This window comes from Dinoponera quadriceps, unplaced genomic scaffold (genome assembly GCF_001313825.1).
Source record: "Dinoponera quadriceps isolate SergipeBrazil2010 unplaced genomic scaffold, ASM131382v1 scaffold5230, whole genome shotgun sequence".
In the NCBI taxonomy this organism is placed as follows: Eukaryota; Metazoa; Arthropoda; class Insecta; order Hymenoptera; family Formicidae; genus Dinoponera; species Dinoponera quadriceps.
In genome coordinates this window covers 725,743-752,072 of record NW_014559346.1, presented here as the reverse complement: position 1 = coordinate 752,072, position 26,330 = coordinate 725,743, and the positions used below count along the sequence as shown (strand labels likewise).

The 26,330-nt window shown below is 47.5% G+C and overlaps 1 protein-coding gene across 4 annotated transcripts in view; it reads left to right on the top strand.

Annotated features, from left to right (window-relative positions):
• The window catches only part of LOC106750324, a 29,913-nt gene extending 4,302 nt beyond the window's left edge, over nt 1–25,611 (top strand). For 2 of the 4 annotated variants that reach the window (XM_014630594.1, XM_014630591.1), the window contains exons 2-3: nt 23,016–23,552; nt 23,658–25,611. In XM_014630594.1, coding sequence (XP_014486080.1) covers nt 23,084–23,552; nt 23,658–23,857 — 669 coding nt within the window. In that variant the 5' untranslated portion in view covers nt 23,016–23,083 and the 3' untranslated portion in view covers nt 23,858–25,611. Of the gene's footprint in view, nt 1–13,772; nt 13,848–16,476; nt 16,742–23,015; nt 23,553–23,657 lie in introns of those variants that run through there. The other 2 variants (XM_014630593.1, XM_014630592.1) reach the window with 2 other exon arrangements.
• The last annotated feature ends 719 nt before the right edge of the window (nt 25,612–26,330 follow it).

Genomic DNA, 26,330 nt, shown 5'->3' with positions numbered 1-26,330 from the left:
GGCTTATTAGCCTCGGACGAGCGCGAATCGAGGTCGATACGCGCGCGAGCGCGATACGTGTTATCGATGCGCGCGATTTGTCCGCGGAGAGCTCACATCGAGAGATCACGTGTGCCGTTTTCTAATATCCGTTTCTACGAGGAAGGTGACCCTAATGCGCGACCTTTCTCCAGAGAGAACGATGCGAGACGATAAGAGCTCCCCCGAGGTCTGAATCGGACGATGGACTGTGGATACAAATCGAAGATCGTTCAAAATCGATCCGAGCGCATTTAAGGCCGAATTTCGCCGTGTATTCTACGTGTCGACAAGAGAGAAGTTAACGGGCGTAGCATCGTCGTAGTAGATTTTAACTTAACTATAGGCCGTCCAGATAGGCGCAAAGAAGTACCCTTAAAGTATCCTTAAGAGGTATTTTCAAGAGCGTTAAAGTAACGTCTAAATTCCGACAAAATTACAAAGCTTTTACTTTACTCGAACACTTTGTCCATATTTTCGATTCATATTTCGTGCGAAAGGAATGCTTTTCTTGAAACTTCCCTTCGCGGCTCAGGGAGTTTAAAGGATACGAGCGTTAGGCTTCCGACTATCGTTGTTAAATTCACTCGCGCGTGGCCTTTGACCCGAAAGAACACATACCCGACAGCTCTCCCTGTGTAGCACCTTATTGTCGGCGGGCTGCTTCCGAAAGGAAACCGAAAATGGTCAAGCCGAGTGATTCTGATGACTCTGATAACCATACTGATGTATACACCACCGTTATTCTTGCTCTTACATCTTTCTTTTCATTTCTCTTAAATATTCTATTATTTTCTATTCTATTCTATCGATAAACCAAAAAGAAATTCTAGAGGCGTCTCTTATTATTGACATGCAAAGAAACCCAAAGTTGATAACTTTTGCATCTCGAGATTCCCGATTGATCAGTCAACTTCGACGGAATTTGCTAAGTTGATGTAGAGAATCGACATTTTGACTCTGCTTGCTTTCCCTATTCGACGTTAATTAATTACGAGACATATCGTTAACGATAGCAACGATAAACCGATAGTAGCGCAGAGTAAGTAGCATTAATTAAGGGATAATGGCTCGACAATAATTAGGCGTTAACGTAAATTAAGTAGCGAGGTGATCTAATTTCTTTTTAGACACGATTGTAACAGATAGACAACCGGTGATCACACGGTCCGATGTTCCTGTTCGAAAAACTCAGCCTCAAGCGCACCGTTTTTGTTTTTATCCTTTAATTGTTTAATGTTTTTATTATCCTTCGAAGCTCGCGCGCACGCGAGATCTCTTAGAGAAAAAAGAGGAAACGAACTGCGACGCAGTTTGCGATCCGCGGGTCAGTCGGTCCGCGATTCGTTGACCCCGTAATAACGAATGACCTTTCGGGAAATGTCACGCGTGTGTCGTCGGTAAAATTCAACGTATTATTAGCGCATCCTCTCGGGCGATATCGTTAGTAATTATCGCGTCGTGTCACCTTTGTTTGTCGCGATTGAACGTTCAGTAACTGCGACTCTTGACCTTCAGCAGCTTCACCGGACGGACGGACGGATAGATGGACCTCTTTATGCGCCGGGACGTCGCGACGTGGAAGCGATTTTTATTGCGCCGCATCCTCGGCTCCCTTCTTCGGTTAGGGGATCGATCGAACGGCACGTGCGACGTCGTATTTATAAATAACGCGTTTCTCAATGAAAACGAGAAAATATCGCCGCGCGACCGGCGTTGCCGGTGTACCCACACGCCCACGTATTATTGCAACGTTATTTATTTGTAAATTTATTTATTATTATTTATCTGTTTATGTACTTGTAAAATTGGACGACTTCCTTTTCCGTGTATCTATTTTCGCGTCGTCTTCGTGTTTCCTCCTGCGTCGCGCAGGAGAGCCTTGAGCGCCGGCCGAACGGCGTCTCGAGGATCCATTGTCTTCTTCTTCCTACGCTCGACGCGTCCTTTCTTCCGTCTCCTTCCTACTTTCCTTTTTTTTCTCCTGCACGCTGCGCCGCTAGATTGACCGCGGAAACAAAGAACGTTGCTGTTCGCGCGAGCGAGAAAAGGAGAAGAGGCGACGTCGCCGAGGGGAGAAAAAAAGGATCGGGCGGGTCGAACGAAATTTTCGATACACTGTGTTAACTTTTGTAATAACAACGTGAAGCAATCTGGAAGCGTCGTTGTCGGTAATGATGAGCACGTTTTTACACGGCCGGCTTCCACAGCCTTGACTTTACGAGTCTTCCCCTTCGAATATTTATCACGGCTTCCCTCGTCGATGAGCAAAGCCAGCCGGAAATTGGCGCTATGGGGGTGGAGTGAGTCATCGTCCGTTTCGTACAGGGGGTGCGTGTAGTCATCGGCGAAATTAATCAGCCCCAGCGGTCATAAGCGCCCTCCCCCATTATGGCGCGAATGATCTCTCGTCGTTCGAAACATTCTGGCGAGATGCTCCGACGAGCCGTTTCGGGAATTCGACGTAATTGCCATCGCGTCGGTCCCCAACTCGGGAATAGTCACTCGGGGTCATTTCATACCCCAGGTGATCGTTTACGTTAAAAAACAATAAGGTGACTGTTCCCGGGTTAACTCGCACGAGTCGAGCACGCTTTTGTTAAAGCGGTCGAGACGATCACGGGCGTGTCGAGCAGGCTGAGCGGACCGACGGCGTCTTATTCGTACGACGAAACACGAGCGCGACGAAACGGACAGGAACGTTCGCTGGACGACGGCGACAGAATCGTTTTGTTTTCCCGGCGGATTCGGCACGAATCCCTTTCTACTTCGGCCGGAGAGTACTCGCCTAAAAATACGACGCGACTCGCGAGGAGGAATGGAATCCCCCTTCATTCTTCCCTTTCGTTGGCCCGCCATTGAGCGCGGATCGGCGGACGCTCGAGAGAGTTTCTCAGGTTTTCGTAGCAGCCTTGCGAGAAATGCGCGACAATGTGAAATTTACCAAATTTACCACGCGAAATTCGTCTCAAACAACGTCTTGGAACGGCAACTGATACGAACGAAGGAAATATGCGTATGTTATCAAATGTTCATCACGCCTTGATAATTTAATCTTTTCACTCTTGAAGGAAATTGTATTACAAGGAACGGCTGGCAAGTATTGATCGTGGGATATACATTAGTTGTGTGCAATTTTTTAGCTTACAGCTATTTTATTGTCTTTAAAGACTGGAGGAAAAGCGCCAAAACCGATATACCGTTTTAGCCTTTGTTTTCATTTTTGGATTCTAAAGCTTTGTTAAAATTGTACCTGACGTGCTTGCGAACAGAAACTGTTCACTTCAGCCCCAACTGCCGTACACAATAAACGAAATTCACGTTCGACCAAGTTCAATATTTTACAGGTCGAGAAACACGGGTGTGTCGGTTTACCGTAGTTTTTAGTAGGCGCTTCTTCTCCGCCCGCTTTTGCGTGAGAAACAGGAACCGACAACTGTTATAAACGGCCTATTTGTTGGCGATATTATCACCTTGCAGAGACTAAGAAAGGTGCACCAGCCGCGAAACAAACGAAATCGGGCCCAAAAATATGTAGATATATACGGGTATGTGTAACTTGAAAGTTACTCCCATGTTGCAGAGGGTTAAAGCTTAAACTCTGCCGCTCGCTGGTGTGCGCGGGAACTCGGTGTTCAAATTCGCGAAGGCGACATTTATCGAGATTACCGCGCGTAGTCGGTGGAGCGAAACGCGGACGAAAGGAGCGCGATGAGAGAAAACTAGGGGGAGGGGGGGGGAGCGAACGGTGGAGGACGAGAGGGAAAAGGAAGGAGTAACGACAGCCGGTACAACCGAGAGTGACTAAACAGGGATCGCGATGGTCGATGACGCCGCTGCGGCCGCGGTTACAGCTCGTGGGAGCGTCGCTTTAAACCATCGTTACTTCGTTGCACATTGTGTACACCGTGCGCATGAAAAACATGAACTTTTGGCAGTGTCGTAACACTTGAGGTTCCCGCGCGAGATTAAAGGAAACGAAAGAGTCAAGTGCACAGGCGGAACGTAGCTGCCGGAAGGAACGTGAATTTCTTCGTCCGATTATTTCGCACTAATGTTAATTGTACGGTCGCGAGCTGTTGCGCGCGCGCTCTTTTCTCTAATTACACGCTGCCGCGCGCACGCGCGCCGTTTCGCGATTTTTTTACTGCTCGCGCAACTCTTACGTTATCTCGATCGAACTTCGTGCGTTTTATCATTTTTCCTTTCGACACAGCATTATTCCGAGCTCTCTCGCGCGCGCGCGCGAGAAATAATCTCGCCACCGATTGCAGTGATTTTTTTTTTCATTTATTTCTTATCTTCGTTTCCAATTTTCGAGACTAAAACAACAGTTATATTCGTCAAATTACTCAATTATGAATATTATTATTCGTCACGCGATAATTTAATACACAAGTGAACGTTGTTTATTTGTTTGTGATGAAACGAGAAACTCGGTCTCGCAACACGGAGAAAACGAATTTTGCTAAAACTAAATGTTTGTCGATACAGTGACGGCGAAAAAAAATTTGTTAAGACAGCAAAAATTTGTTCAGACATTAGGAAGATTTGTTGAGAGTATTAATTGCTATTTGCTGGATACATGGATAATTAATACCCTCCGCCCGACCTTTTACCCTTTTAGTTGTGGTTTCGGCGGTGCGGTGTTGCGGTACTTACGTGTTCCACGCTCGTATTTATCGTCGGTTTTATGCGAGATTCGATCCTGTGTAGGCAGTAGTTAGGATAAAGAGATGAACGGGGCAGGGAGGTAGAGAAGGGAGAGGGGGGAGGGTGACTCGCGGTGGACCAAGGTGATCCAGTGCGAAAGCAAGAGGCTCACGCACAGAGTGAGGAGAGATTGGCAGGAAAAGGGGGAGAGGGAAGAAGCGAGAGAAAGAGAGAGATGAAGGAACCGGTGTCGGTATAAGGAACCAAGGATCATGGACGAATGATTGTGGCAGAGACGTCAGAAAAACGAAGGTGGATCATTGTCAAGCGGTGCGAAAGTCGGACGTGCACGGAGGAAAAGGTTTCCTTGGACTTAGTATTTCCATTGATTTGACTAAAAACTGTCTCACAGAAACAACGTATACATTTGTACGAAATATTATTTGTTCGAATGAAAATGTTATCGTCTCATTCAAATTCGTTTCGAATGAATTTTTCTTATTTTATTTAATTATTTTTATTTTATTTAAAATAAAGATACATATCCGTTAAAAAGTCTGCGAAATAAGCGTTGTATTTCGCAAATAAATTTCCGAGTCTTCTTTTCTCACTGTAAACGAGTGTTCTCGGTGCGCGTGCACTTTCGTCGGCGATAACGTCGATTTCTCGAAAGGCGGCCTCCAGTGGCGTGAGTCCGTGACGACGACGACGACGGGCGGCCCGCCGTCGAAATGGGTGTGTATGTACTCCCTGTGGGAATGTATGCACAGGATCCTCCTCGGTTGTTCAGCCAACGGAACAGGGAGAAACTACCGGACACGTCGCGCGTCTTGGGTAACCCGGCGTTATGTCGTAATACACGCGCCACTGCCGCCGCCGCGAATGCAGTCGAATGTGTACAAGGTGTATCGGAGGGAAACAATGTTTCTAGCCGTAAGCTGGTCTCTCGGTGAGATCGCGAGAGGCGGCGTAGGCGTGCATAACAGGTATCGCGAAACCGAAGGCTGCTGATGACGACGACGACGAAAAAGCGACGACTCGCCGCCGGCGGAAAACCGGTCGCACAAGTTTTTTTGCCGGAACAGCCAAATTGTTTGTCAAATATTGTGACAGCGAGAGAAAATTTGTCACACGGAGAAAAGAATTTTGCTGTAGAACAAAAACGATTCGAACGAGGAGGAGGTGAATACGCCTGTATTTTGTGGGGAAATTTCTCGAAAAATCGTACTTTTTCGGAAGGCTCGATGAAATTGGGAATATCGACTATCGGCTGTCGCAATGTTGAAATTCTATAATCCAGGCATTGCGACACAATGTGCGACCACCTTGACTGCGCGACTCCCGAAATCGTAGGAACAAACGCAGAAGGATTAATCCTTTCGCGACCTCGAGAGAGAGAGAGAGAGAAAGAGAAAGAGCGCGCCATCCTTCCTCTGATCGTCGTCGTCGGCACGACTAATACATACCTTCTTATCGAAATCCTCGGCGAGATAATTGCTCTTAATGTACCTGCTGGCGGGCGGCGCACGCGTTGCGTAATATAATCAAAAGATAATAACGCGGTTGTGTACGAATGAAATTTCATAACTTTATCGCCCGCTTCTCTCTGGCGCGCGCACGTTTCTTCATCGGGTATTATAACGGGCCGCGGGAGATATAGTAGCTCTAAAATTGGCGATCACGAAATCGTTAAAAGCGCCGCCGCAGCGAGCGAGGCGGGCGAGCGGATGTTAGCCGATTCTCCGCTGGTTTTTACTGTTACCGCGCGAAAACGCGAGACCGACGGCACTTTTCGCGATGCGTGCGCGAAACAACGACCGCCAGTAGCGATAGTAACGCCTCCGACTCCGACATGTTATATCAGGTGTACAAATTAACTCGGCCTCTCTTTTCGCAAATTCATTTATTTGCAAGAAGTCAGATGCAAGTTTTAACGTTCGAAATCATTTCCATTGTTTTCTACGACTTTACTCCGTCCATCGGGCGGCTGATGAACGCGGAGAAAACTTGGCGGTTTCGATAAAGTCATCGACGCTTCTCCGGATGATGTTGAAGTATTCCGTTAAAATTCTAAATGTAGTTTGTACCCTACTTTTCCGCTCGAGAGAAATCCTTTTTTCTTACGTATCGATATCGTATCGCCCGACTTTACTCGCGCGCACACGACGCGGTGTCCGACACGCGCGCGGGCCCACATCGGTAGTCCCAGGCGCCTCGCCATTTTATAGCTGTCGTCGTCGTCGGCGCTCGAGATGCTGCCGCAGCCGGCAGGACGACACAGCCGGGGACAGGGCAACGGGAATCTCGGCAAGACCGGCCGGCGCGTTGCGCGCGCCGCAGGTTGCATAACGGTCCGCGCAGCATCCAGTATGCAGTATCCGACACGAGGGAGAAAAAGGGACACACATACATGTACACATGTGAACGGGCTTGTAAACGGAATCAACACACGCATACAGGGTGTTCCGCGTGTTCATGCCGTCGCACCGATTGTGTAACGACGCACGGAGAGAACAAATTTTGCCGGACCAGCAAATGTTTGTCAATATAGTGACAGCGAAAAAAGCAAGTTGGTTTAGACAGCGAAAAATTCGTTTGGACAGCAGGAAAGATTTGTTAGGAGTATTGATTGCTATTTTCTGCTATTTCCTGCTTTTTTTTCTCTTATCGATGTTTTACAAAGTAATTCTCGTGTCTCGAAAGACCCGAGATGTCCGTCTCATTAACGGACGGTCCGGTAGAAACGGGACACTCTGCACGCGTACCGTTGAGTCTCGGCCGTCGATACTCATCGATCGCGCGAGGAAGAGGCGAGGGGAGGCCCGCCGTTTTCTGCGACACCGAGCGTGGCGGATGTGCCCGAGTTTGGGATTTCGGCCTTTGTGTGTTAAATCTTCGCTTTCAGTCGCGTCGAAAATACATTGTTTCGAATTTATTCGTGTGAATTTAATCGATCGAAATCTCAAGAGTGCATTCGTAACTTCAGGGTGGTGTTAACGTCGAATTTTTTGTAAAAAATTAAAAGTCCAACAACGGTGTCTTGAATTACCGTTTTCGCCGTTTTTAGCGCATAGTTTTATATAGTTTTCGAAATTTGTTATATATTCGGAGAAATCTTTTCCTCTCGGTGTAGCGTGAAAATTTCGACTCGAGTTCCGCTCGGAAGTCCCGCGCGACTACTCGCCGGCTCCGTTGTTCGCGCTCCAACGAAATTGCCATATACGCGCGTCTGCGTCGTGCAATTTTCGCGTCTATCGCCGAGACGCGTGCAAAATTACAGAGTTACACACACGCACCACACATACACGCGCACCGGCGATGATTCGTCGCTGAGGACTCGCTTACCTTGATGAGCTCGGGATCGCGTTCGTGCGCGTATTAATTCAACGGAGATTGCGGCGACACGGTGTGTCGTCGTTGTCGAGTGCGAATCACCCGAGTTTAATTGATAGCACACGTTCGTGCACCGTTCGACGCGATTATCCTCGCGATTTTGCTGGGCTCGCTCGACCGTTCGTGGGGCCGCTCGTGCTCTCTCGCTAATACGATCGTTCACTCGAGTCGAAGCGACACTACCTGTCTCTCCCTGTGTATGCGGAATGGCTCGATAAATTCATTGTAATCCACCGACCAGCCGACCGGAACGTTCATCCCCGCGACAGTTCGTTAACGTGGGAAAACGGTGACGATCGTAGCGTGACGACCGAGCGCAGATTCGCGGAAGATAACTTTTTCATTTTCTCCCGCTGGCAGATTTATCGCCAAACGAGTCTTTTTTTTTGCCTGCCGCTAATATCGTTATAATTATACATAATAACGCGCGCACAATTAAATCTGTCTTGTCTGGATAGAGCTGTAGAAGCTCTTCGCAGACCATCGTCGAATGTATGCTTGATTGTATCGTTGCTTCATAGTTTCAGTTCTATTGTCGTACGGACGAGGAGATGCGTTAATATCGTAATTTCGTTTCTGGGCTCTGAAGTCCTCTGTTGAAGGTGTAAGGTTAAAATTTATGCGCACGGATAACGCAAACCAGCAATGCTTCATTACCAAAATATATGATAAATGAAAATTATCACGGTGCTCGATGACAGGATGGGGGGGGAGGCTCGTGATTTTTCGCGAGCGAAGATTTGAAAGAAGTTGATGATCGTTAGGATGAAATTCCATGAAGCGATACCTGGTTGGCCGACCGATGGTGGTCGAACGGTATCGCGGGGAGACGCACGGCGACTTTTCTTTCTCTCTTCCTCTCTTTCCTCTTATCCCTTTCCCTCGTCCTTCCTCTCGGTTCGCTCGCGTTACACTCTTTGAGCCTCCTTTAAGGCGTCCTCTCGCCGTTCGCCGTCACTTCTCTCTAAGGTGGGCTCTCTTCAAGGTCCGATTCGTCCGACCGCAAACGACTTCCTTCACGAAAGCAAGCGCGTCGCTCTTTTTCTTCCCGCGCGACCTCGCGCGAAACGAACGATTCTCCAGCGCGAGGTCTCTCTCTCTCTCTCACACAGCTTTCAATTAATCCTCGCCTCGAGTACGTTGAACCGTCGAGGCGTAGATATACTTCTACCCGGTTCACGATACATTGTGCGTAGCTAATAATCGACGAGAGATTAACGACACCTTTGGGGAAGTGGTGGATGCTGCCATTAGCCGCTCGCGCGTAGATTTATTATCTCGCGCGTTGTCGTCGGAACCGAAGTCATCTTGCTGTCTTGTGCTGTTCGCTGTTACACGGCAAAGATGATCGTTGATACTCTGTAAGAGCGTAATATTATTTAATACTGAATAATATTCATATCCCAGGAATATTATGCGCTTGTAGGGTTATTCGCGAGTGTGCGAGTTCCGCTGCAATTGCGAAATCGCCGGGAGTTTCTTTCACAGCTCGTGTAAGTTTTCCTTCAACTAATGACACTTCGGAGTTTATTCCATTGGTCGGAAGAACCACGAAAGGATCTCGAACCCGTTAGACTCGGAGAAACGGTGTTCCAGTCGGGTATTAATTTTGGATTAAACACCATTCAATTCGTATCGTCCCACAAGTGAGACTGACAAGGTGGAAAAGAGAAAGGGTACGCGAGACTTGAGAATAAAACTGCAGCGATCAACTGAAGGTGATCGTTAAAAATTATCCACGTTCCGGGTGTTAATAAATATCTGGCGTGTTTGTAATAAAATTTGTCGTAAAAACGCGTTTCTCGCGTTCGTCGCGCGCACGCACGCACGTTCGAAACGATCGATCGCGTTTCCGAGGCACATACCGGTAATTCCAGTTGTTGACCGCGGGAGAATCGTGGCATTCGCGAAATGCAGGTGCCGCTCGATGCGGGAGAATAGCGACGTTCCCCGATAGAATTTATGGCGATGCGGAAGCGCGCGGTACTTTTTATCCGTGATGCAACTGTGTCGCATGCGAGACGTCGCTATTAACGCGTTTCGGAGACGCAAGGGGTGAGGATGGAAACAACATTAAAACTGTCGGCGAAGCTCCGGCTTTTCGAATTCATTCGTGGCGATCTGATAAATCGCATGGAAGGGGGAATCGCATGGAAGGCTGGGAGGATTCAAACGCGAGTAAAAGGATTTCGTATTCTTCAATCGCAGAAAGATTAGACGGAATAAAAGCGGCCGAGTGAATCAAGGATCGGGCGAGATGAATCGCGTCCTCGATGTGACGCTTGTCCTCGGTCCCCGTCCTTGGATCAGTTGAGCTGATGACTTAACGATCTCCACGTAGTGCAGCCTTGTCACGCGCGATGTCCCGATAATTCACATTGGCGCGATCATCGGATTATAACATGTCTTCAATTAGAAAGGATTAGGTCGGCGCAGGAATCATACGTGTTTAACGCTGCCCGGAGCGTGCAGTAGTTGAGTTATGACGGGATATCGCGGAGGAATTCCGAAATTTCAGCTCCGAAGAATCATCAAAGTAGGTTTTTACTACTCGGTAGACCGTAGAGCTGTCCTTAGCAGCTTGGAAACGGCAAAATTTTCAAAAATTTGGAATGATAAGAGCCCAAGTCGCAGGTATCTACCTTCGGTGGGGAAATATTTCAATGACGCGTGTCAAAAGGACGTCAAAGGAGAACTCCTGCCGACGTAGTGTGATTGCGACGTGCGCAGTTTCGGTTTTTCCGTCTTTCCGGAGAAACTGACAACACGCGCGCTTCGATAACGAAGATCGATCGTAGGATGGACGAGCGATGCGCCGAACGATTAATCAATAGCCGAGCGTGCGTCATTCGTTTTCTAAATATCTATTTCGCGGGAGACGCCGAGGATAATTCATCACCGCTCGCGCGTGACGTACGGACGTTTTTCGCGCGGAAGAACCGCGCGCCGCTGAATTAATACGCCGAGAAAATGGCGGAGGGTCCACTCCGGAGAAACGCCGTTCCGTCATTTGTTTCGCGCAGTTTTCCCCGGGACGGGGGGGGGGGGATTACAGAATTGCATTTTCATTCGCGCCATTGTTCGCGCGTATCGTTAATCGAGGCCGTGTGCATAAAATCGCGAGGATTTAGAAAAGAAAGGATGGAAAGTTACCGCCGTCTTCTAGAATCGTGGATTCCTTTCAATCCGACGACGAATCATGCGTCGATTGTCTTTTGCAATTGTCACGCAATGCGTGGGGAAGGAGGTTGCATGTTGCCGATGCGTTTTGCAGGAGGGAAAGGGGGGAATGTGTAACGAAGTGGCCCCGCAAGGCCAAGTTTGCGCGCGTGAGATACACGAATTTCGCGCGTTCCACGCAAAAAGAGACAAAAGTGATCAACGTACCGCAGATCTGCAATCGTTATGGCCGAACTGCGCGGAATGCACGCTACGGATTGCCCCCTCTTCCGCTCCCTGTATCGAGCTAAAAGGAGACTGAATTGAAAATATTGAAAGATAAAACAAATTTTGCCGAAAAATATTTCATTGTTAGGCCCGAAACTTACCGAACAATCCATCGTATTCGGGTGGACGAGCGGTGGGCGAATTGTGAAAAGTGGAATATTGCGCGAGTTTTACAGAAATTCGCGTCGCGAGATGCTTAACTTCGCAGACCTGCAAAATTCCCCGTCAAGAGGAGAAGCGACACATCAGCGGGGAACACATTGCAGTAAACGAAATCGCTGCGGTAACAGAAAATGATTGCGGAGCCAATATCGCGCTGTTGCGCATCGCGAGAGAGGGAAAACACGAGAATTGAATCTCCGCGAGTGAGAGTCCCCGATCTCCGACTCTCCGCGCACACACACACCTCTCCCTTTTGTTCTCGAAAGTACATCTCTCTCTCTCTCTCTCTCTCTCTCTCTTGTTTTACCAGCGATTTCACGAGGTTGCCGAGGATAAACCGAATCGCGGAGCTCAATATCGAGGTTGCTCTGCGGAAGTTTCGGCAATTCGGCGATTCCGCGACGCGTCCACGCAATTTCCGTCCTCCTTCGTGTTATAAAACAGAAGAAGGAAAGAGAGAGGGAGAGAGAGAGAGGGGAGAAATGTCGCGGGTTTCCCATCTCTGTGTCTTCTTCCTTCTCCTTTCTTCGTCTTCTTTTTCCTCGCGAAAAATGGACGAGGCTGACAAAATTCAGTAGTGCCTTTAATTAACCCGGGTCAAGTGTCTTATGACGGTAATGAAAGATATATGTTGGTTCTCAGTAAAGAAAATCCACTGCGACGTGAGCTTCATTTTCCGAGTGCTGGGGTCTTTCTAGACCCCAGGGGACTATTCTCCAAGTTAAACGCGGTCTGGCGCGGTGCGCACAGGCGGGATGTGATTCAGCCACGAGGAGGCGAGAGGAAACTTCAACGGCACAACGTGGCCGCTTACTCTTATATAACGTAGACCGGAGTTTCTGCTCAGTCTAGCATGCCACAGGCCGCCTCGGAGCAAAACGGACACGAGGCAATGTCCCTCCCGGTAAACTTATCCTCTTTGTTTAGCCGGGGAGCCGCTGGCTTCGGGAATTCGGGCCTCGAATTTCCTTCTCTAGTGCGTGCGACGTACTCCGATAACTTCGGTAATGATAATTAACCTTTTGCTCACAGCTACGCGACACGCGTTATCCTCGGACCGTGAATTCGCGCGAATTCACTTCCGTTATCTTCCGTATGCCAGTGAGATCCCTATTCTTATATAACGTTGTCAGACTTGCAAATTTAAAATTCGGCGCCTTTATACGTGGTTTCGTTCGCTCCTAATAAGCATATTTCACATCTAAATATTTCCCCGCTCGATTGTGATTTTTCAAAGAGCTGCCGTTTACGAAACATCACGTAACATTGCAGAATTATTCAATGTAACAAAAAAAACGAATAAGAATGAGACGCATTTTCAGAGCGTTGGATTCTGTTTGCACTTCAGTTGCATAAAATGTTGCTAGAGCCGCAAAAGTGATTTTTTTTCGGCTCGACTGGCGAAGGTGCAGCGAGATGAACGAAACAACTTGTAAGAAATGGCGTCGGAGGTTTCGAAAAGATTTCGGGAAGGCTTCACACGACAATGCACGACCTCTCACTTTTGGTGAGAAGAAACTAAAGACGCCAGTTTTTTAACGCCGGACCGGGAAGTTGCATCGCGCTCGGTTTTCTTTCTCGGGCCTTGCCAAGTCGAGGAGGAAACGATCGGCGGAAGTTTTCCGGCAAGTTGGAAAGAAGCTGATTATTACAGTTCATTGGAGCAGCGCGTTCGTCGTCGGTTGAAAGCTCGCCGGAAGTTTTTCCCGCCCACGTCCCACTTCGATACATAATCGTTCGCTTCGTGAACGCCTTTCGTTGCCAAGTAATTATTGATTTTGGTGGACATAGGCATCGAATTAATTTACGCGCTTGATATAAATTTGATTCAATTACGAGAGAGAAGGGGAATATCGCAGCGATTTGAATTTATAATCTCTCCTGTGAATTTATAATCGACGTTTTGCGCGAAGAATCGCTGGAAGTTGAGAGAGAGAGAGAGAGCTGAGAGATTCGACGCGCTGTTACGTAATCCCCAATTTGTCCGAATTGCGTGAATGTCAAACGCGTGAAAACGGAAGTCGCATTACGCTTAATTTACGTGAGCGGAGGTGGTATATAACGAGCTTGCCCAACGCGCATCCCGCGTATGAATGGAAAATTGCAACGGAAAAGCGCTCTCACAAGCCGTCGTTAAACGGGAAACGCTGTCTTCTCGTCACGCCACGCACAAGGTAAAGATAAATAATAAACACGCGTCAAGTGACACCTAACGATTCGGATCGCCTGGTGACGGAATATTATATTTATGGAATCTTGAATCTTTTTTTCTTGATAAAGTAGAAAATATAAACTTTCCCTTGAGACGTTTGCGAATCACTTATCGTCGAATCATTAAACTCGCACTTTTTATGGATAAACATTGAATTTCATGAAAAAAAAAAGAAAACCAAGGCACGGGAATTAATTTGTACACGTAATATTTTTCACGCCGACTCAAGAAGGGCACCGGCGCGCGCGCGCGCGCGCTCGCGACGAAAGTGACATCATATTCCTTCGGCGAGCCAGTTCTCATTGACTCTGATACCGGTTTTCTCGACGGAGGCCGGAGAACCTTCGCCGGTCCTGACACAATCATGTGTGTCGCTTAGATTGTAACCTTAGGAACGAGTTCACAGATATACGCGCGCGACTACTTGTCGCTCGTTCTGCTCGTTTTTTCCTTCTTTCTCGCCGACGACGACGTCGTCTTTTCGTGACACCTGGTTGAAAGGCGCCGCCAGTTTACAATTAGAGCCCCGTAATTACTACGAATTAGTCTCTCGTAAACCGAAATGAAGAAGAAGGCTCGCGATATTTCACGTCACCGAGCGGCGCATTCGCACGCGACAGTGAACATTTAGCTGCGCGAAAACTCGACGTCGACGACGGCGAATGAGAGCGATCGGCCTCCGCGAGCAGAGACCTCCAGGTCAGTTGCATCGACGGAATTATTTTCTTTTTCTTTTCGTACGTAGTTCGTGACATCGCGAGGGATGCATCAGTACGAGAGCTTCGTCTGTACGAACGCGTTTGCGTCTGAGAAAAGAAATTTTGCTGTTCTAGCAAAGTTTGTTTCCTCCATGCGGCCCGCTCGATGCAGAACGTAATCGAAGAGATACCGGCAAATCCCCCTCCCCCTCTCGCCCCTCCACCTTCTGCCGCGCGTCTTCTCCTCCGGGCGAAACGGTGGAAGGGCCCTCACCTTTCACCCCGGAGTAACTGTACAACGTGGAAAGTCAGGGAATGAACTGCGGTGGTGCCGACAGAAGCGAAACAGCTGCGGCCGCTATAATCCACCGCGGTTACACGCGTCGAGTCGTCGGCGGGAGTAACCGATAACGCTAATAACGGCACTGTAACTAATAAGCACGCGGTGCTAATTCTTCCTCGCGTTGACCGCGAACAATTAACAAATGACGAATCGGTCTCGTCCGTCCTCCTCCTCCTCGCGCGAGGAGGAGTGGCCGTTCGAGCGATGTCTACTCGCGCGAGCAATAACGATCAAGTTCGCGTATTCCGGGAGGATCAACGCTCACGAATAGCTCCCGCTATTGTGGAACTCGGAAGAAAGTGAACGCGCCCAAAACGCGTCTCGGAAGCTTAGGAGAAATTTCTTTCTTCTCGAGAGTGTTCACGCTGTACACCGGGGAAAAGAAATTGAAAGCACTCGCGAGGTAAATGTTTCTCGTGAACTGATATGTTTCCTTGACATTTATTGGTTAGGAAAAAAACTTTGACCGTGAATTTAAATTCGGACCAGAGTTATAAGACGTCAAGTGTAGAGGCACCGAGAACTTATTTGCATACACATATCGGAGCTCGGGTAAGGGGTTAAATTAATTAACGTGACGTGACCCGTTTTGCCCAGGGATAGAGAGAAATATAGGCGTCGAACGGTGAGAAAGGAACCGCGGCACAATGGGGAAGACACACACGGTGTGTGTGGGAATCCCCGATGAACTTACCGGAGCAGAAACGCAATGGAGGGAACATTGTTAGCGTCGCGATCTCGTCGGTCACGCCGCGCACAATCATGTTGTTGTTTATGGATTATAAGCTTTTAATTGCACGCGCCAATTATATATCTTCGATCCTCGCTCACCCGGTCGTATATTATTTATCCTCGATCGGCGAGCATATTGACACGCGTTGACGAACATTTACTTCGTTGTTAAAGCGTTCTTAAAACGAATCATATTCTCAAGGATTTTATTATGGGTATAGACAAAAGACGAGTGCAACGTTTTCATTTCAGTGAAAAAAAAAAAAACTCGCACTTTTCATATTTTCGTATCAGAATTTATGATAAAAAATTTAAGCACTCTTCGCCTGCAGTCTTGGCTCTTATCTTTCGCGCATTATAAGATTATTTACAACTTTATTAATATTCAAGATAATAATATGAATCGAAATGACTGCATATAATTGGAATGTAAACCAAAATTTACATAAAACTGCAGAATTGCAAGTGTTGTAATTTTTTCAAGAGAGAATCCCAAAAATCACCCGCTAAGCGACCTTTCAACCAGGAACGCCTCCTTAAGCGTCCGCGCATTTCTCTCTTATTATTACTTCGTGCACGTCCAGAAGATCGTCTCTCGAGGAGGAAGCCCGACGCGCCGGCCGCGTGCGAAGATCGACAACGTCGTGTCGTGCATCCCGTTCGCGCGCGGGTATTATGTCGCGATCGTGTTGCCGCGAGAGCGTGGGTGCATCGCGCGGATAAACGTGCCGGGAGGAAGAAGGAGGCCTCTCGATTCGATCGAGAAGTGAAAGTCGACGCGGGATCGACACGGGCGGCTCAGTCGCGCCGCGGTCGTCGCAGCGAATGCTTCTTCGCGTCTCTCGCGGCGTCCTCGAGAGAGAAAGAGAGAGAGAGAGCACGGTCGGCTACGGAGCGGAGGCTACGCTGTTCGGCCGCTTTTAGCGAGTATTTCGGCGGGTGTATTTCTCTCTTTCGTGCGAAAATGAACGATACGGTAGTGCGACGGTACGGCGCGCGTGTGATACTCCGCCTCATGGATTAAAACGCTCGAAGGACTCTCCTTCGAGACCTGGATCGAACGGAACCTGAATCTACAGAGAGGTGTGTGCATGCACGAACTATCGCGAATTTAGCCCGGGAATAGTCACCTTATTTTTTTCTTTTTTTTCTTTTTTTCCTTTTTTTCTGNTTTTTTTTTTTTTTTTTTTTTTTTTTTTTTTTTTTTTTTTTTTTAATGTAAATGGCCACCCGGGGTCATTTTGTACTCCAATGTATTTTTACAGGCTTATATCATGAATAAGACGGGTCACGGCCTATTCTTATTGCACAGGTTAGACCTCTAAACGTCCAAATGAAAAGTACATTTTGGTTCCCGATCAGTAAAAGAAAATCCACTGCGACGTGAGCTTCATTTTCCGATGGCTGGGGTACGAAATGGCCCCAGGTGACTAGCCGGGTTAACGAGTTTCGAAGCTCGATCGAGGACACAGCTGAATTAACTTGAATTTAATCACGTCACAAAGGCATTGAATTATTATTATTACTCGCGCGCGTCGATGAAACCATTCACTTTCTTCGAGCGCAAGACAAGTGCCCGACCTGCGCTATTTATGCGAGACAATCGATCGTTCCTCGAGAACGGCCGCTGCTCAATAATCCACGCACATTTCGCGTAGGTCATCTTATGCCACGCGGATGTTACGTGGATGTAAATGTGTGGGTCGCGGTCTCTTTTCAAAATGTTGCCCGTCTTGTTGATAACCACGGATTTTGCCGCATGGAAAGAAACATCCGTACAGTGTAAACCGAATTCGCACGCGTATTATGGTCGGTGCTTTGCATCTTCAATGTGTGATTATTATCAAAGGTTAAAATAAAAGATAATAAGAAAAAGATTAAGAAAATAAGAAATTATAGAGAATTAAAAGGACGCAAACGTTTGCAACGATTCGATCCACTTCGGAATAATTTTCCTCGCGTCTCTTTCAGCTGTTCACTTCTCTCTTTCCTTTTTTTTTGTCCCTGCATTCGATATATTTCATCATTGCACTCTAACTTAACATTTTTAATTTTGTAATTAAAGAAGAAGAAAGATTCCTGCGGGAGGTTTCTCGGTCGACCGGCTCTCTCGGTTGCCCCAACCGCCGAGTAGTTTTAACGCAGCCGAATGTTCACACGAATGTTCTCAGTCGCGGTAACCGAGATATCATCTCTCCCGGTACCTCCGGGTTTCCATTTCTTGTCACCGACCAAGCTTCTTACCCGGTTTACCCTATTCAATCGCGAGAACTGAGACATTTTCTTTCCCGTGCTTCTCGAAAGCACGAGCTTCTTACGAATACTCCATCGGACTTTGTTAATCAGAGGCGAGAAAGAAACGATTTGTTTGTGAACAAAGTGTTACGACCGGGGAATACAACAACAGTTATTCTACATTCCGGTCGTTAATTTTTCGCTCGCGTCCGGCCGTTCGTTACGAATTCGTAACGCTTGTCCGCTCGCCCGCGCGAGAATTCGTAGTTACGAGCGGCAGCGGTAACGAGTAGTAGGACCGGTCGCCGGCTGGCAGGCGAGTAGTCGACTCCAGTTATCGTCGGGCGATTTAATTCGTACTGCAGTCCCTCATGTAAAAGTCCGGATATCTCTGACTTTTTCATAAAAAATTATATATTTGTGTGTGTGTGTGTGTGTGTGTGCGCGCGTGACTTTCCTATTTTATTATATATAATACTATTTATAAATATAGATTTTTAATTTCTCAGAAATTTATTTTCCCCATTATTTTGCCCCATCTTAGAATAATATTTAATTACAAGCAGAGCCCCTTTACTTATCAACCGTCAGTTCCGCCATTTTATTAAAACAATTTTTATTAAACAATTTTTTACCAAATAAATTAGACTAATCAACGAAAAAATTGGAGGTGTCTAGACTCTCGCTTGAAGGTGGTAGGATCCACCTTTTTCTTGATGATCGTTGATTTAATGACCGACCGAAACTTCGGGATAACTTTCTGGGGAAAAATTCCTGTTATTTTCACTTAGAGATTTTATTATTTATTATATCGTTTCCCGTGTCGCAAGAATTGTAGAGATTTCGATCAAGTCTCACATATACCGTAGATGTGTTTACGAAGTGAACATAATTTTCGAAGCCCGGCGAAGCGTAACTCACGCGGTTGCGGCGGTGTGTTAAGACAGTCCGATCGACCGCAACCGGCGGTCGATGCCTCGTCAGAAGTACGTCTTTACTCGACGGTAAATGCCGCGCGACATTAGCCTGGACTCACGGGACTGGAGCGAAGCTAATGGCGCGGATAACGTTCCGGACGAGATGCTCGATCGAGACGCGGCCTTATGTCTTCTCTCAAGGTGGCATACATAACTGAAGCTGGCATAGTTTGGACGTTTCATGTCTCGCTCGAGGTTACTCGAGGGTAATTATTTACAATAGGGCTTTTTTTCTCGAATTTTGATCGACATTTTTTCGCAGCAGTCTTGGTAAAAGGGTAACTCGCGACGATAAGCGGCTGTCCGGTCGGTTCGACACGCGCGAATAGAAATCGCGATCGGCGACCCGAAAGGTCAAACGGAAGATAAATAGTTCGCGCGCACAATGATTCGTAGATGTTCTCTATTTCCGGTTTATAATTGAACTTGTGGGGTGCTCGTGAAGACGTTGCGACACTGCCGGACGCCGCGGTGTCTCGCAACGATGCCCGTGTAATCGCCTAAATGCACCTGACAAAACACGAGTCGCGCGGGAATGAGAATAAAGAGTCGCAAGCTCTTAGACGGGAGATGGGCCGAGTTAAGAACCGGGCGTAAAGACGCTCTCGGATTTTGTTCTCCCGTGAAAGGTCTAACCTCGGTCTAACGCTCTCGCCTAACGCGCACGATAACGGAAATGTTCATTCGCGAGTACGTACATCGCAGCTGTCGAATCGGATCGATCGAGGATTCTAAATGTCAAACTATTCGAATTCACAGCCCTTGGCCATATTGTTAGACGCACTTTGATTCTTTAGTAGAATACAGATTAGGAGGAGAAGAAAAGCTACTAATTTTATGTTTACCCGATTAGAGCAATTTTCGGTGTCGATCAGCGCTTTTATCTCCGCAACCTTCCGAGGCGTCAAATCACTCGTTTTTTCCATAATTTTTGTAAACTATGTCAATATTTTCCACGCGAAAATTTATTTTTCTAGTTAGCAAGCGAGGAAATTTGGGGTTTCCGGTAATAAATAAACAAAAATAGAACTGAATTTCAATTGGTACACATTGCGTCTGATAATATGGTCAGGGATTGTAAGTAATTTCCAGGACAACGGTAATTTTTTTTTCTTTCCCCTTCTTTTTCCTTTTTTTTGAGGCGCGCGCGATGCATCACTTCCTCGTGAGCGCGAAGGAGCTCCGAAGCGACACGGAGGAGGCTGGTTTTTCAGCCGGTCCGTTCGGCTAATTAGTTAATCGGCAAATCCGGTTCTGACTTTGCGGAACCGTCGGTCGAACCGGCGGCTTGTCTTGTCGTCGTGTCTTCGGCCGGACGTAGGAAAAACAATTCTGTCGGCGTAACTGAATTTTCTGGTGTTCCTACGTCGACCAGACGAAGACTATCCAGTGGAAATTTTGACGCTACTCTGGCGCTCTTAAGGATTAATTTACGCCTATAGACTAATAAAAACCTAACGATATCGATGCTTTGTAACTTCTCTTTTGAACTTTTGATTCTACAGATTGAATTTTAACGCCACCTTCACCCCACTTTAACGCTAAAAAAATGCGAAAACGGAAATTTAAGACATCACCAGAGTCTCAAAGTAAGAAATTATTCTTACATCATTACAATTGAAATTGCACCTATTCTACTATCTTAGTTCTTACTGTGTCGTAGAATTAAATGTTTAAACATCGGGCGAAGATTTCGAGCCTGGGGCTCGGTCGTAGGACGTTCCTACTCGATCGATTGCTCTTGTCTCAACTACAATTTGCTGAATACACAGTTGAAAGTTCGCACGAAAGTGCTCGTGTTAACAGAGATCTATCGTTAACTTAACGAGACTCGCGTTAACAGAGATCTATCTTCGTTCCTTCGTTCGTATTGTGTTTTACATTTCTCCTCATCAACTTTTCACCCGGTTCCCTGTTCAGTCACTGGGGAATCGAGTTCCTCTTTTCCGCGTACACACACACACACACACGCTGATACGCGCGGCAAATATTAATGTACCGCTCGTAGCGCGGCGTTCGATCTCCTCGCACGGAGGAGAGCACGAATCGATACACGCGCGTGTGCCCGTTCTCCGCCACGTCCGGCCGGCTCGCTTCGCTCTGCCATGCGTGAAGGCTCCGGCGGTTTACGGTACTGTCGTCGCGGGGGTATTACGGGGGGGTACATTATGCTCTCAGAGAGTTCTGAGCTGTTCGTATCGTGTCCCGATTGTTGCATCGTGCGCACTGAAAAAAAGAATTTCGTAATGATAAGCGCTGAAATCTGATGGATATTTGCCGACCGAATGTTTCGATTACCGCAACCGAATCGTTTAGTCCCGTATATTAAATACAATATACGGAACACTACTGTATATACGTCGTTTTCTCGTCATCGAGTTTTCCGCTTCTCCCCATTCAGTTGCGCGGTCTCTCTTCGAGTTCTCTTTTTCCCCGCGTGCGATGAAGTACTGTCGAGATAATAACGAGGATTAAACTGGCCGGTCCAGCAGCAGCTGACCGAAGCCGGGCGCTCACGTCGTTAGATAACAACGGCGGCGGCGCCGAAGGAAACGTGAAAGGTCTCTGGTTCACGGCGTGGCGACCGGTATATCTCGCTGTACGTATCGTTTCGTAGCTAGTCGGTTGCCAGGCAAATAGGGACGAGGCGAGGGGCGAGGGACAGGTTACTATCCAGGTGGAGAAAGAAAGAAAGAGAGAAAGAGAGAGAGAGAGGGACCGTCCGTCGTTTCCTCGTTGCCTAACCGCACCGCGATTGTGGTCGCGTTGTAAGAGCGATCAATTTCGCGTATCTTGGGGAATTAAGGCTGCCCGTCGAAGAAGTTGAAGATCTCGTGTTTCTCCGTTGTTGGTGAAACGGAGGAGGAGGAGCACCGCCGTCCTACTCGCGCGTTGTACCTCGCGGCGAAGAAAAGGAGATCGCGCGGATTCGGTGAACATTACGCAAATGCTGAAATACCTCAGCTGTCCCGGCTGAGATCAACATGCACGGGCACGTCTACGCACGTGACTCCTCCCCCCCCCCTTCCTCCCCCGCGATACAGCGAGGGCCGTGAACGATTAAATGACTCACGCGCAGCATTGGAAATTACGGCACTGACATTGCCCGGTGTAACTTACGGCGCTTNCCCCCCCCCCTCCCTCCTCCTTATTTCCTCCTATTCCATCGCAAAAAAACAGCGTATTTCAAATTGATATCTTCATTTATTAGAAATACCGTCATAATAAAACGCTCGATGTGTTTATTCCGATTCTTAAATATATTCTTGGTTTCCCCTTACTTTTTTTTTTTTTTTCAAAATGGCGAATAAATCTATATTTACAGTGTCCCGCAAAAATAATAAATTACAGAGCAATCGATAATACGCTATATATTTTGTTAATAATAACGGTTTTTAATTGGGGTCTAAAATGAACCCCTGGGCGACTATTTCCGGGTTAAATGTAGAAATGCCGCCGAAAGTCCGGGACATCTGAAGCCGAGACTGGCTTGCTTTTCGATCTGATTTCGCGGCGGCCGGGAGCGTTCCGTCGAGAGTCGCGTTCGCGATTACTCGATTAAAAACAGGGCCTGCCCGTCTGCGGTGGGTCGCAGGTCGCGGCTGACTGGCTCACAATACACTCTCGATATCCCGCCGTGGCGTGAATATGTGGATATACGCGGATCCGGACGGCTTTTTCCCCCGCCCGGCGAGTAAACGAGTTCCTGGTCGAACCGGAAAAGTCGGCGAACGACAGCTGATCCGCGGCGCGGTTGCGCGAGAGAACGGCCGAAGATAAATCGCCGCTACCTCGTGTACACGCACGCATTGCGAAACGACATTAAAAGCATGCGGAGCGACGTAGCGCGTCAGCGTTTGCGCAAACGGCGGCCGCTGCTTTGAGGAATTCGCAATCGGGCTTACCAGCGCGGATTAACAGCCGCACAAGCGGCTGTCAATCCTCTCCCATTTTATTAAGAAATCCAGCGATATGCTTTACGATATGTATTATTGCACTTTTTTTCACATATATTTCATATTGGTCTTAAAAATTGTATTACATTCGACGTCATAATCTGAAGAAAAGATTGAATTATAATTTCGACTTGTCCCGCTTGCTCTTCGCTCATCGGCGAACTCCGTCCGTCCGTTTGATGGTTTCAGAGCGAAGGCGAAATCTCGAGAGTGGAAGCTCGTCCTCCCTTAAAATCACTCTCTAATCGGACTGCGCGATGGCGCGACAGCAGACGGTGGACCGCAACATCCCTCATCTGAGGGACATCTTCGGCTTCGGCAGCAAGTGGGACAACAACACGCGCGGGCAAACGGAGGAGAAGGCGCCCGGTCACGACAGCGCCGTATCGATGGGCTCGACGTCCGGCGAGGAGGAGAGCCCGAAGAACAGCAAGAAGAAGAAGTCCCGTCGCCGCGGCGACAACAGCAAGACCCTGACCGAGAGCGACGTTAAGCACCTCGAGCGGCACCTGTCGATGAAGAAGACCATACGGAAGAAGATAATGCGCGACCTGCAGCAGGCGTTCGTCGAGGACCCGAACGAGTTCCGGGTGGACGACATACCGCCGGAGCAGCTCAAGGCGGAAATCAATATCCAGAGCCTGAGCTTCGGCACGCCGTCCCAGAAGCAGGGACGCACGCGCGGCAACGCCGAGAGCACGTTCCTCGACATGTTGCGCGGCGGCGGTAAGGGAATCTCCCTCCTCCCCTCTGCTTCCCTGAGTTTCGAAATTCTCCGTGTTAAACCTCTCGAGTTTCGGCTCCTGATTCGAGGGATGTCGCGTGTTCCAGGTCTGGAGAAAAGCGGGACGGACGGCGACCGGGACTCGGGACACGGCGGCTCGCCTACGAGGGAGGCGCCCAGCGCCCAGGATACGGACGACGAGTCGAGCTACGCGTCGTACGAGGCGGCGGCGCCAGCCGCGACGCCCACGAAGAAGAGCGGCAATTTTTGGAGACGCTTCACCATGAAGAGCCGCAATAAGCGGTAAACGCCGTCTCCTCTCCCAGTTAGTCGCCGAGAGAGAAGGAATGAGAGAGAAGCTAGCGCGAACAGAGCGAGAGAGAGAGAGAGAGAGAGTACCGACACTTTATTCTCCGTCTCTTTTAACGATTCTTACCGACACCGTATATAGTTAACGAAGCAGAGCTTGCAACTGTGATATACATAAAAACCGATTAATCTCTCTGCCTCCTCCTTGACCCTGATTCTGTCTGTCCGTCTGTCCATCCTCCTCGCCAACGAGGTGGTTCCCACGTGGAGTTTTTTTAAGTGGAAATTCACCAAGTGAATGTTTAATCTCTCACCGATGACGATCGAGGACCAACTGATACACCGGTAGAACCGTAGCAAAGGTCCGTCGCTGACGACCGAACGTACAAATCTCGGACCTAAAAGCGTACGTAAGATTTTATACGCGATCAGCAAAAAGTACACGGACGGACCAATAGCGCGCTGTTATATCACGACATATCGCGAGGCTTGGACTGTCGGGAGGAGCTCGGCCGATGAATAACGTAAGGTGTCTTCCTCGTAAGATACATTTTTTGAGGCTCCTGCCTCCTCGCCGCAACCATGTTGATTAATGACGTTGCAAGAACGAGAGAAAAGGTACGTTGAACATTTTTGTGGGATATATTGAGATCAAAGGATGTGGCTGTAAAATGATGAACTTGCGCTCGGTCGAGCGCGTTTGAGCAAATATCGGGGTAACCGGAAGAGTTTCTGCCGATTTGAAAGTCGGTCACAATTCTAGGGGACTTTTATGACTGCCAACTAACGTATGTATATGCGATACATAATCTCGAACTGTAAGATAAGAATCCCATACTTTGATGAATAAAATTCATTTGAAGACGAAGGTATGTTTTTTTAATTTTTTTTTTTTAATAAGAACGGCAAAAACCTTCCTGGGTACCTGATATTTCGAAAGCTTTCTTCTTGCCTTTGACAGTCGACACGTAGACGCGAAATCAACGTGACAGAATCACGAGGAGAAACGGGCTAAAAAGTAAAGGTCTCGTGTTAATTTTTACGGTTATTTATTAGAGCTGTTAATATTTGATTTAGCTTCCGAATAAGCATCCTCCAGGTGCGATTTCCTCCTGAAGTTTCGCGAACATTTCAATTTGTGTCTTCAGGTACGAGGTACGATCCGAAATTGCCGCTCCTACGCAGGACTTCTCCTTATATGGTTATTAGGGCTATTCATTTTATTAATTTTCGATAGAAAATTTCGAAGCTTCGGAAGGATCCGAAGGAAACTCCGAACTTTCGAATTTTGGCGAGGCAAATCCTCAAAGGTATGTCTTTAAAAAAGTTGCAGTTTTCATACTTTGAGGCTTCGAAGAATACGACGAGGAAAGTTGAGATTAGAATATCGCTACGTTATATTGACAGCGGTAGATTAGATATTGCGAGCTCAAGCGGTGCCGATTAGCATGAGAATGATTATAGATGGCGAGTTTGAACGATTCTTTAACATTTTAAAAACCTTGTAATATCCTACGTCGTTTCGAAGCTTCGAATGTCGAAGCTTTCGAAAGAAGAAACATCAGCCCTATTGTTTATTAATGCGAAAGGAAAGCTTTCGAAATATTAAAAAAGAAAATGTACAAATGTTGCATCAAAGGAGCGGGAGTCTCGAAGATACGCGAGACATGCATGTAGCGTGAAGAAGCGGGGTATTTCGGAACGAAGCGACCGATCGATCGAATTTCGGACGCGCGTTCGTTCAAGAATCGTCGGGACNTCCAAGGTGCAGGAGGGGTGGGAGGGAGGGGGAGGACGGACTTGAAACTTAAAAACTCTCCGACACGATGCGAGACGTAACGATCGATGTGTGAACGGAGCGTCACTCCCACTTTCAGACACGTACTTAAAAAAAAAAGAAAAAGAAACGATAGGAGTTAAAAAACAAAAAGAGCAGAAAGAGAAACGAGCAGCAAGGCAGCAGCGTCGAATGCCGTGCGTATAGTAATTAAGGATAGTTAGTTTAATTTCCCTTAAAGTTTAAATGTTAAGAAATGCGCGGCTGCAGTTTATTATTATCTGATCTGTGTAATAAGCGTGATGAGGGACGCGCGTATGCGCGTATTCGTCTTAGTATTAGCTAGTCAACAACGCTAAGATTTGCATGAAAATAGCAGAGAGAGAGAGAGAGACCCGACTTGACTTTATCACCGTTTATCAGACGCGACGGATTTGATACTTACACTTCTTTTTCTAACTCGAAAGTGAAATATTTTTTAACTGTTTTTACCGTTTGGAGTTTCACAGTTTTAAGGTCACTCGATACACACACACACACACACACACACACACATATACGTACGCGTAAGATATTCATGGATTCATGTCGTGTAAACATGACGCATTGCATTTCTCGCTATACGCCGCATTATATAGGCTATATTGATGTTTTTACCGAAATCCTGTTGTTCCTACCTGATGTTTTCACGAGA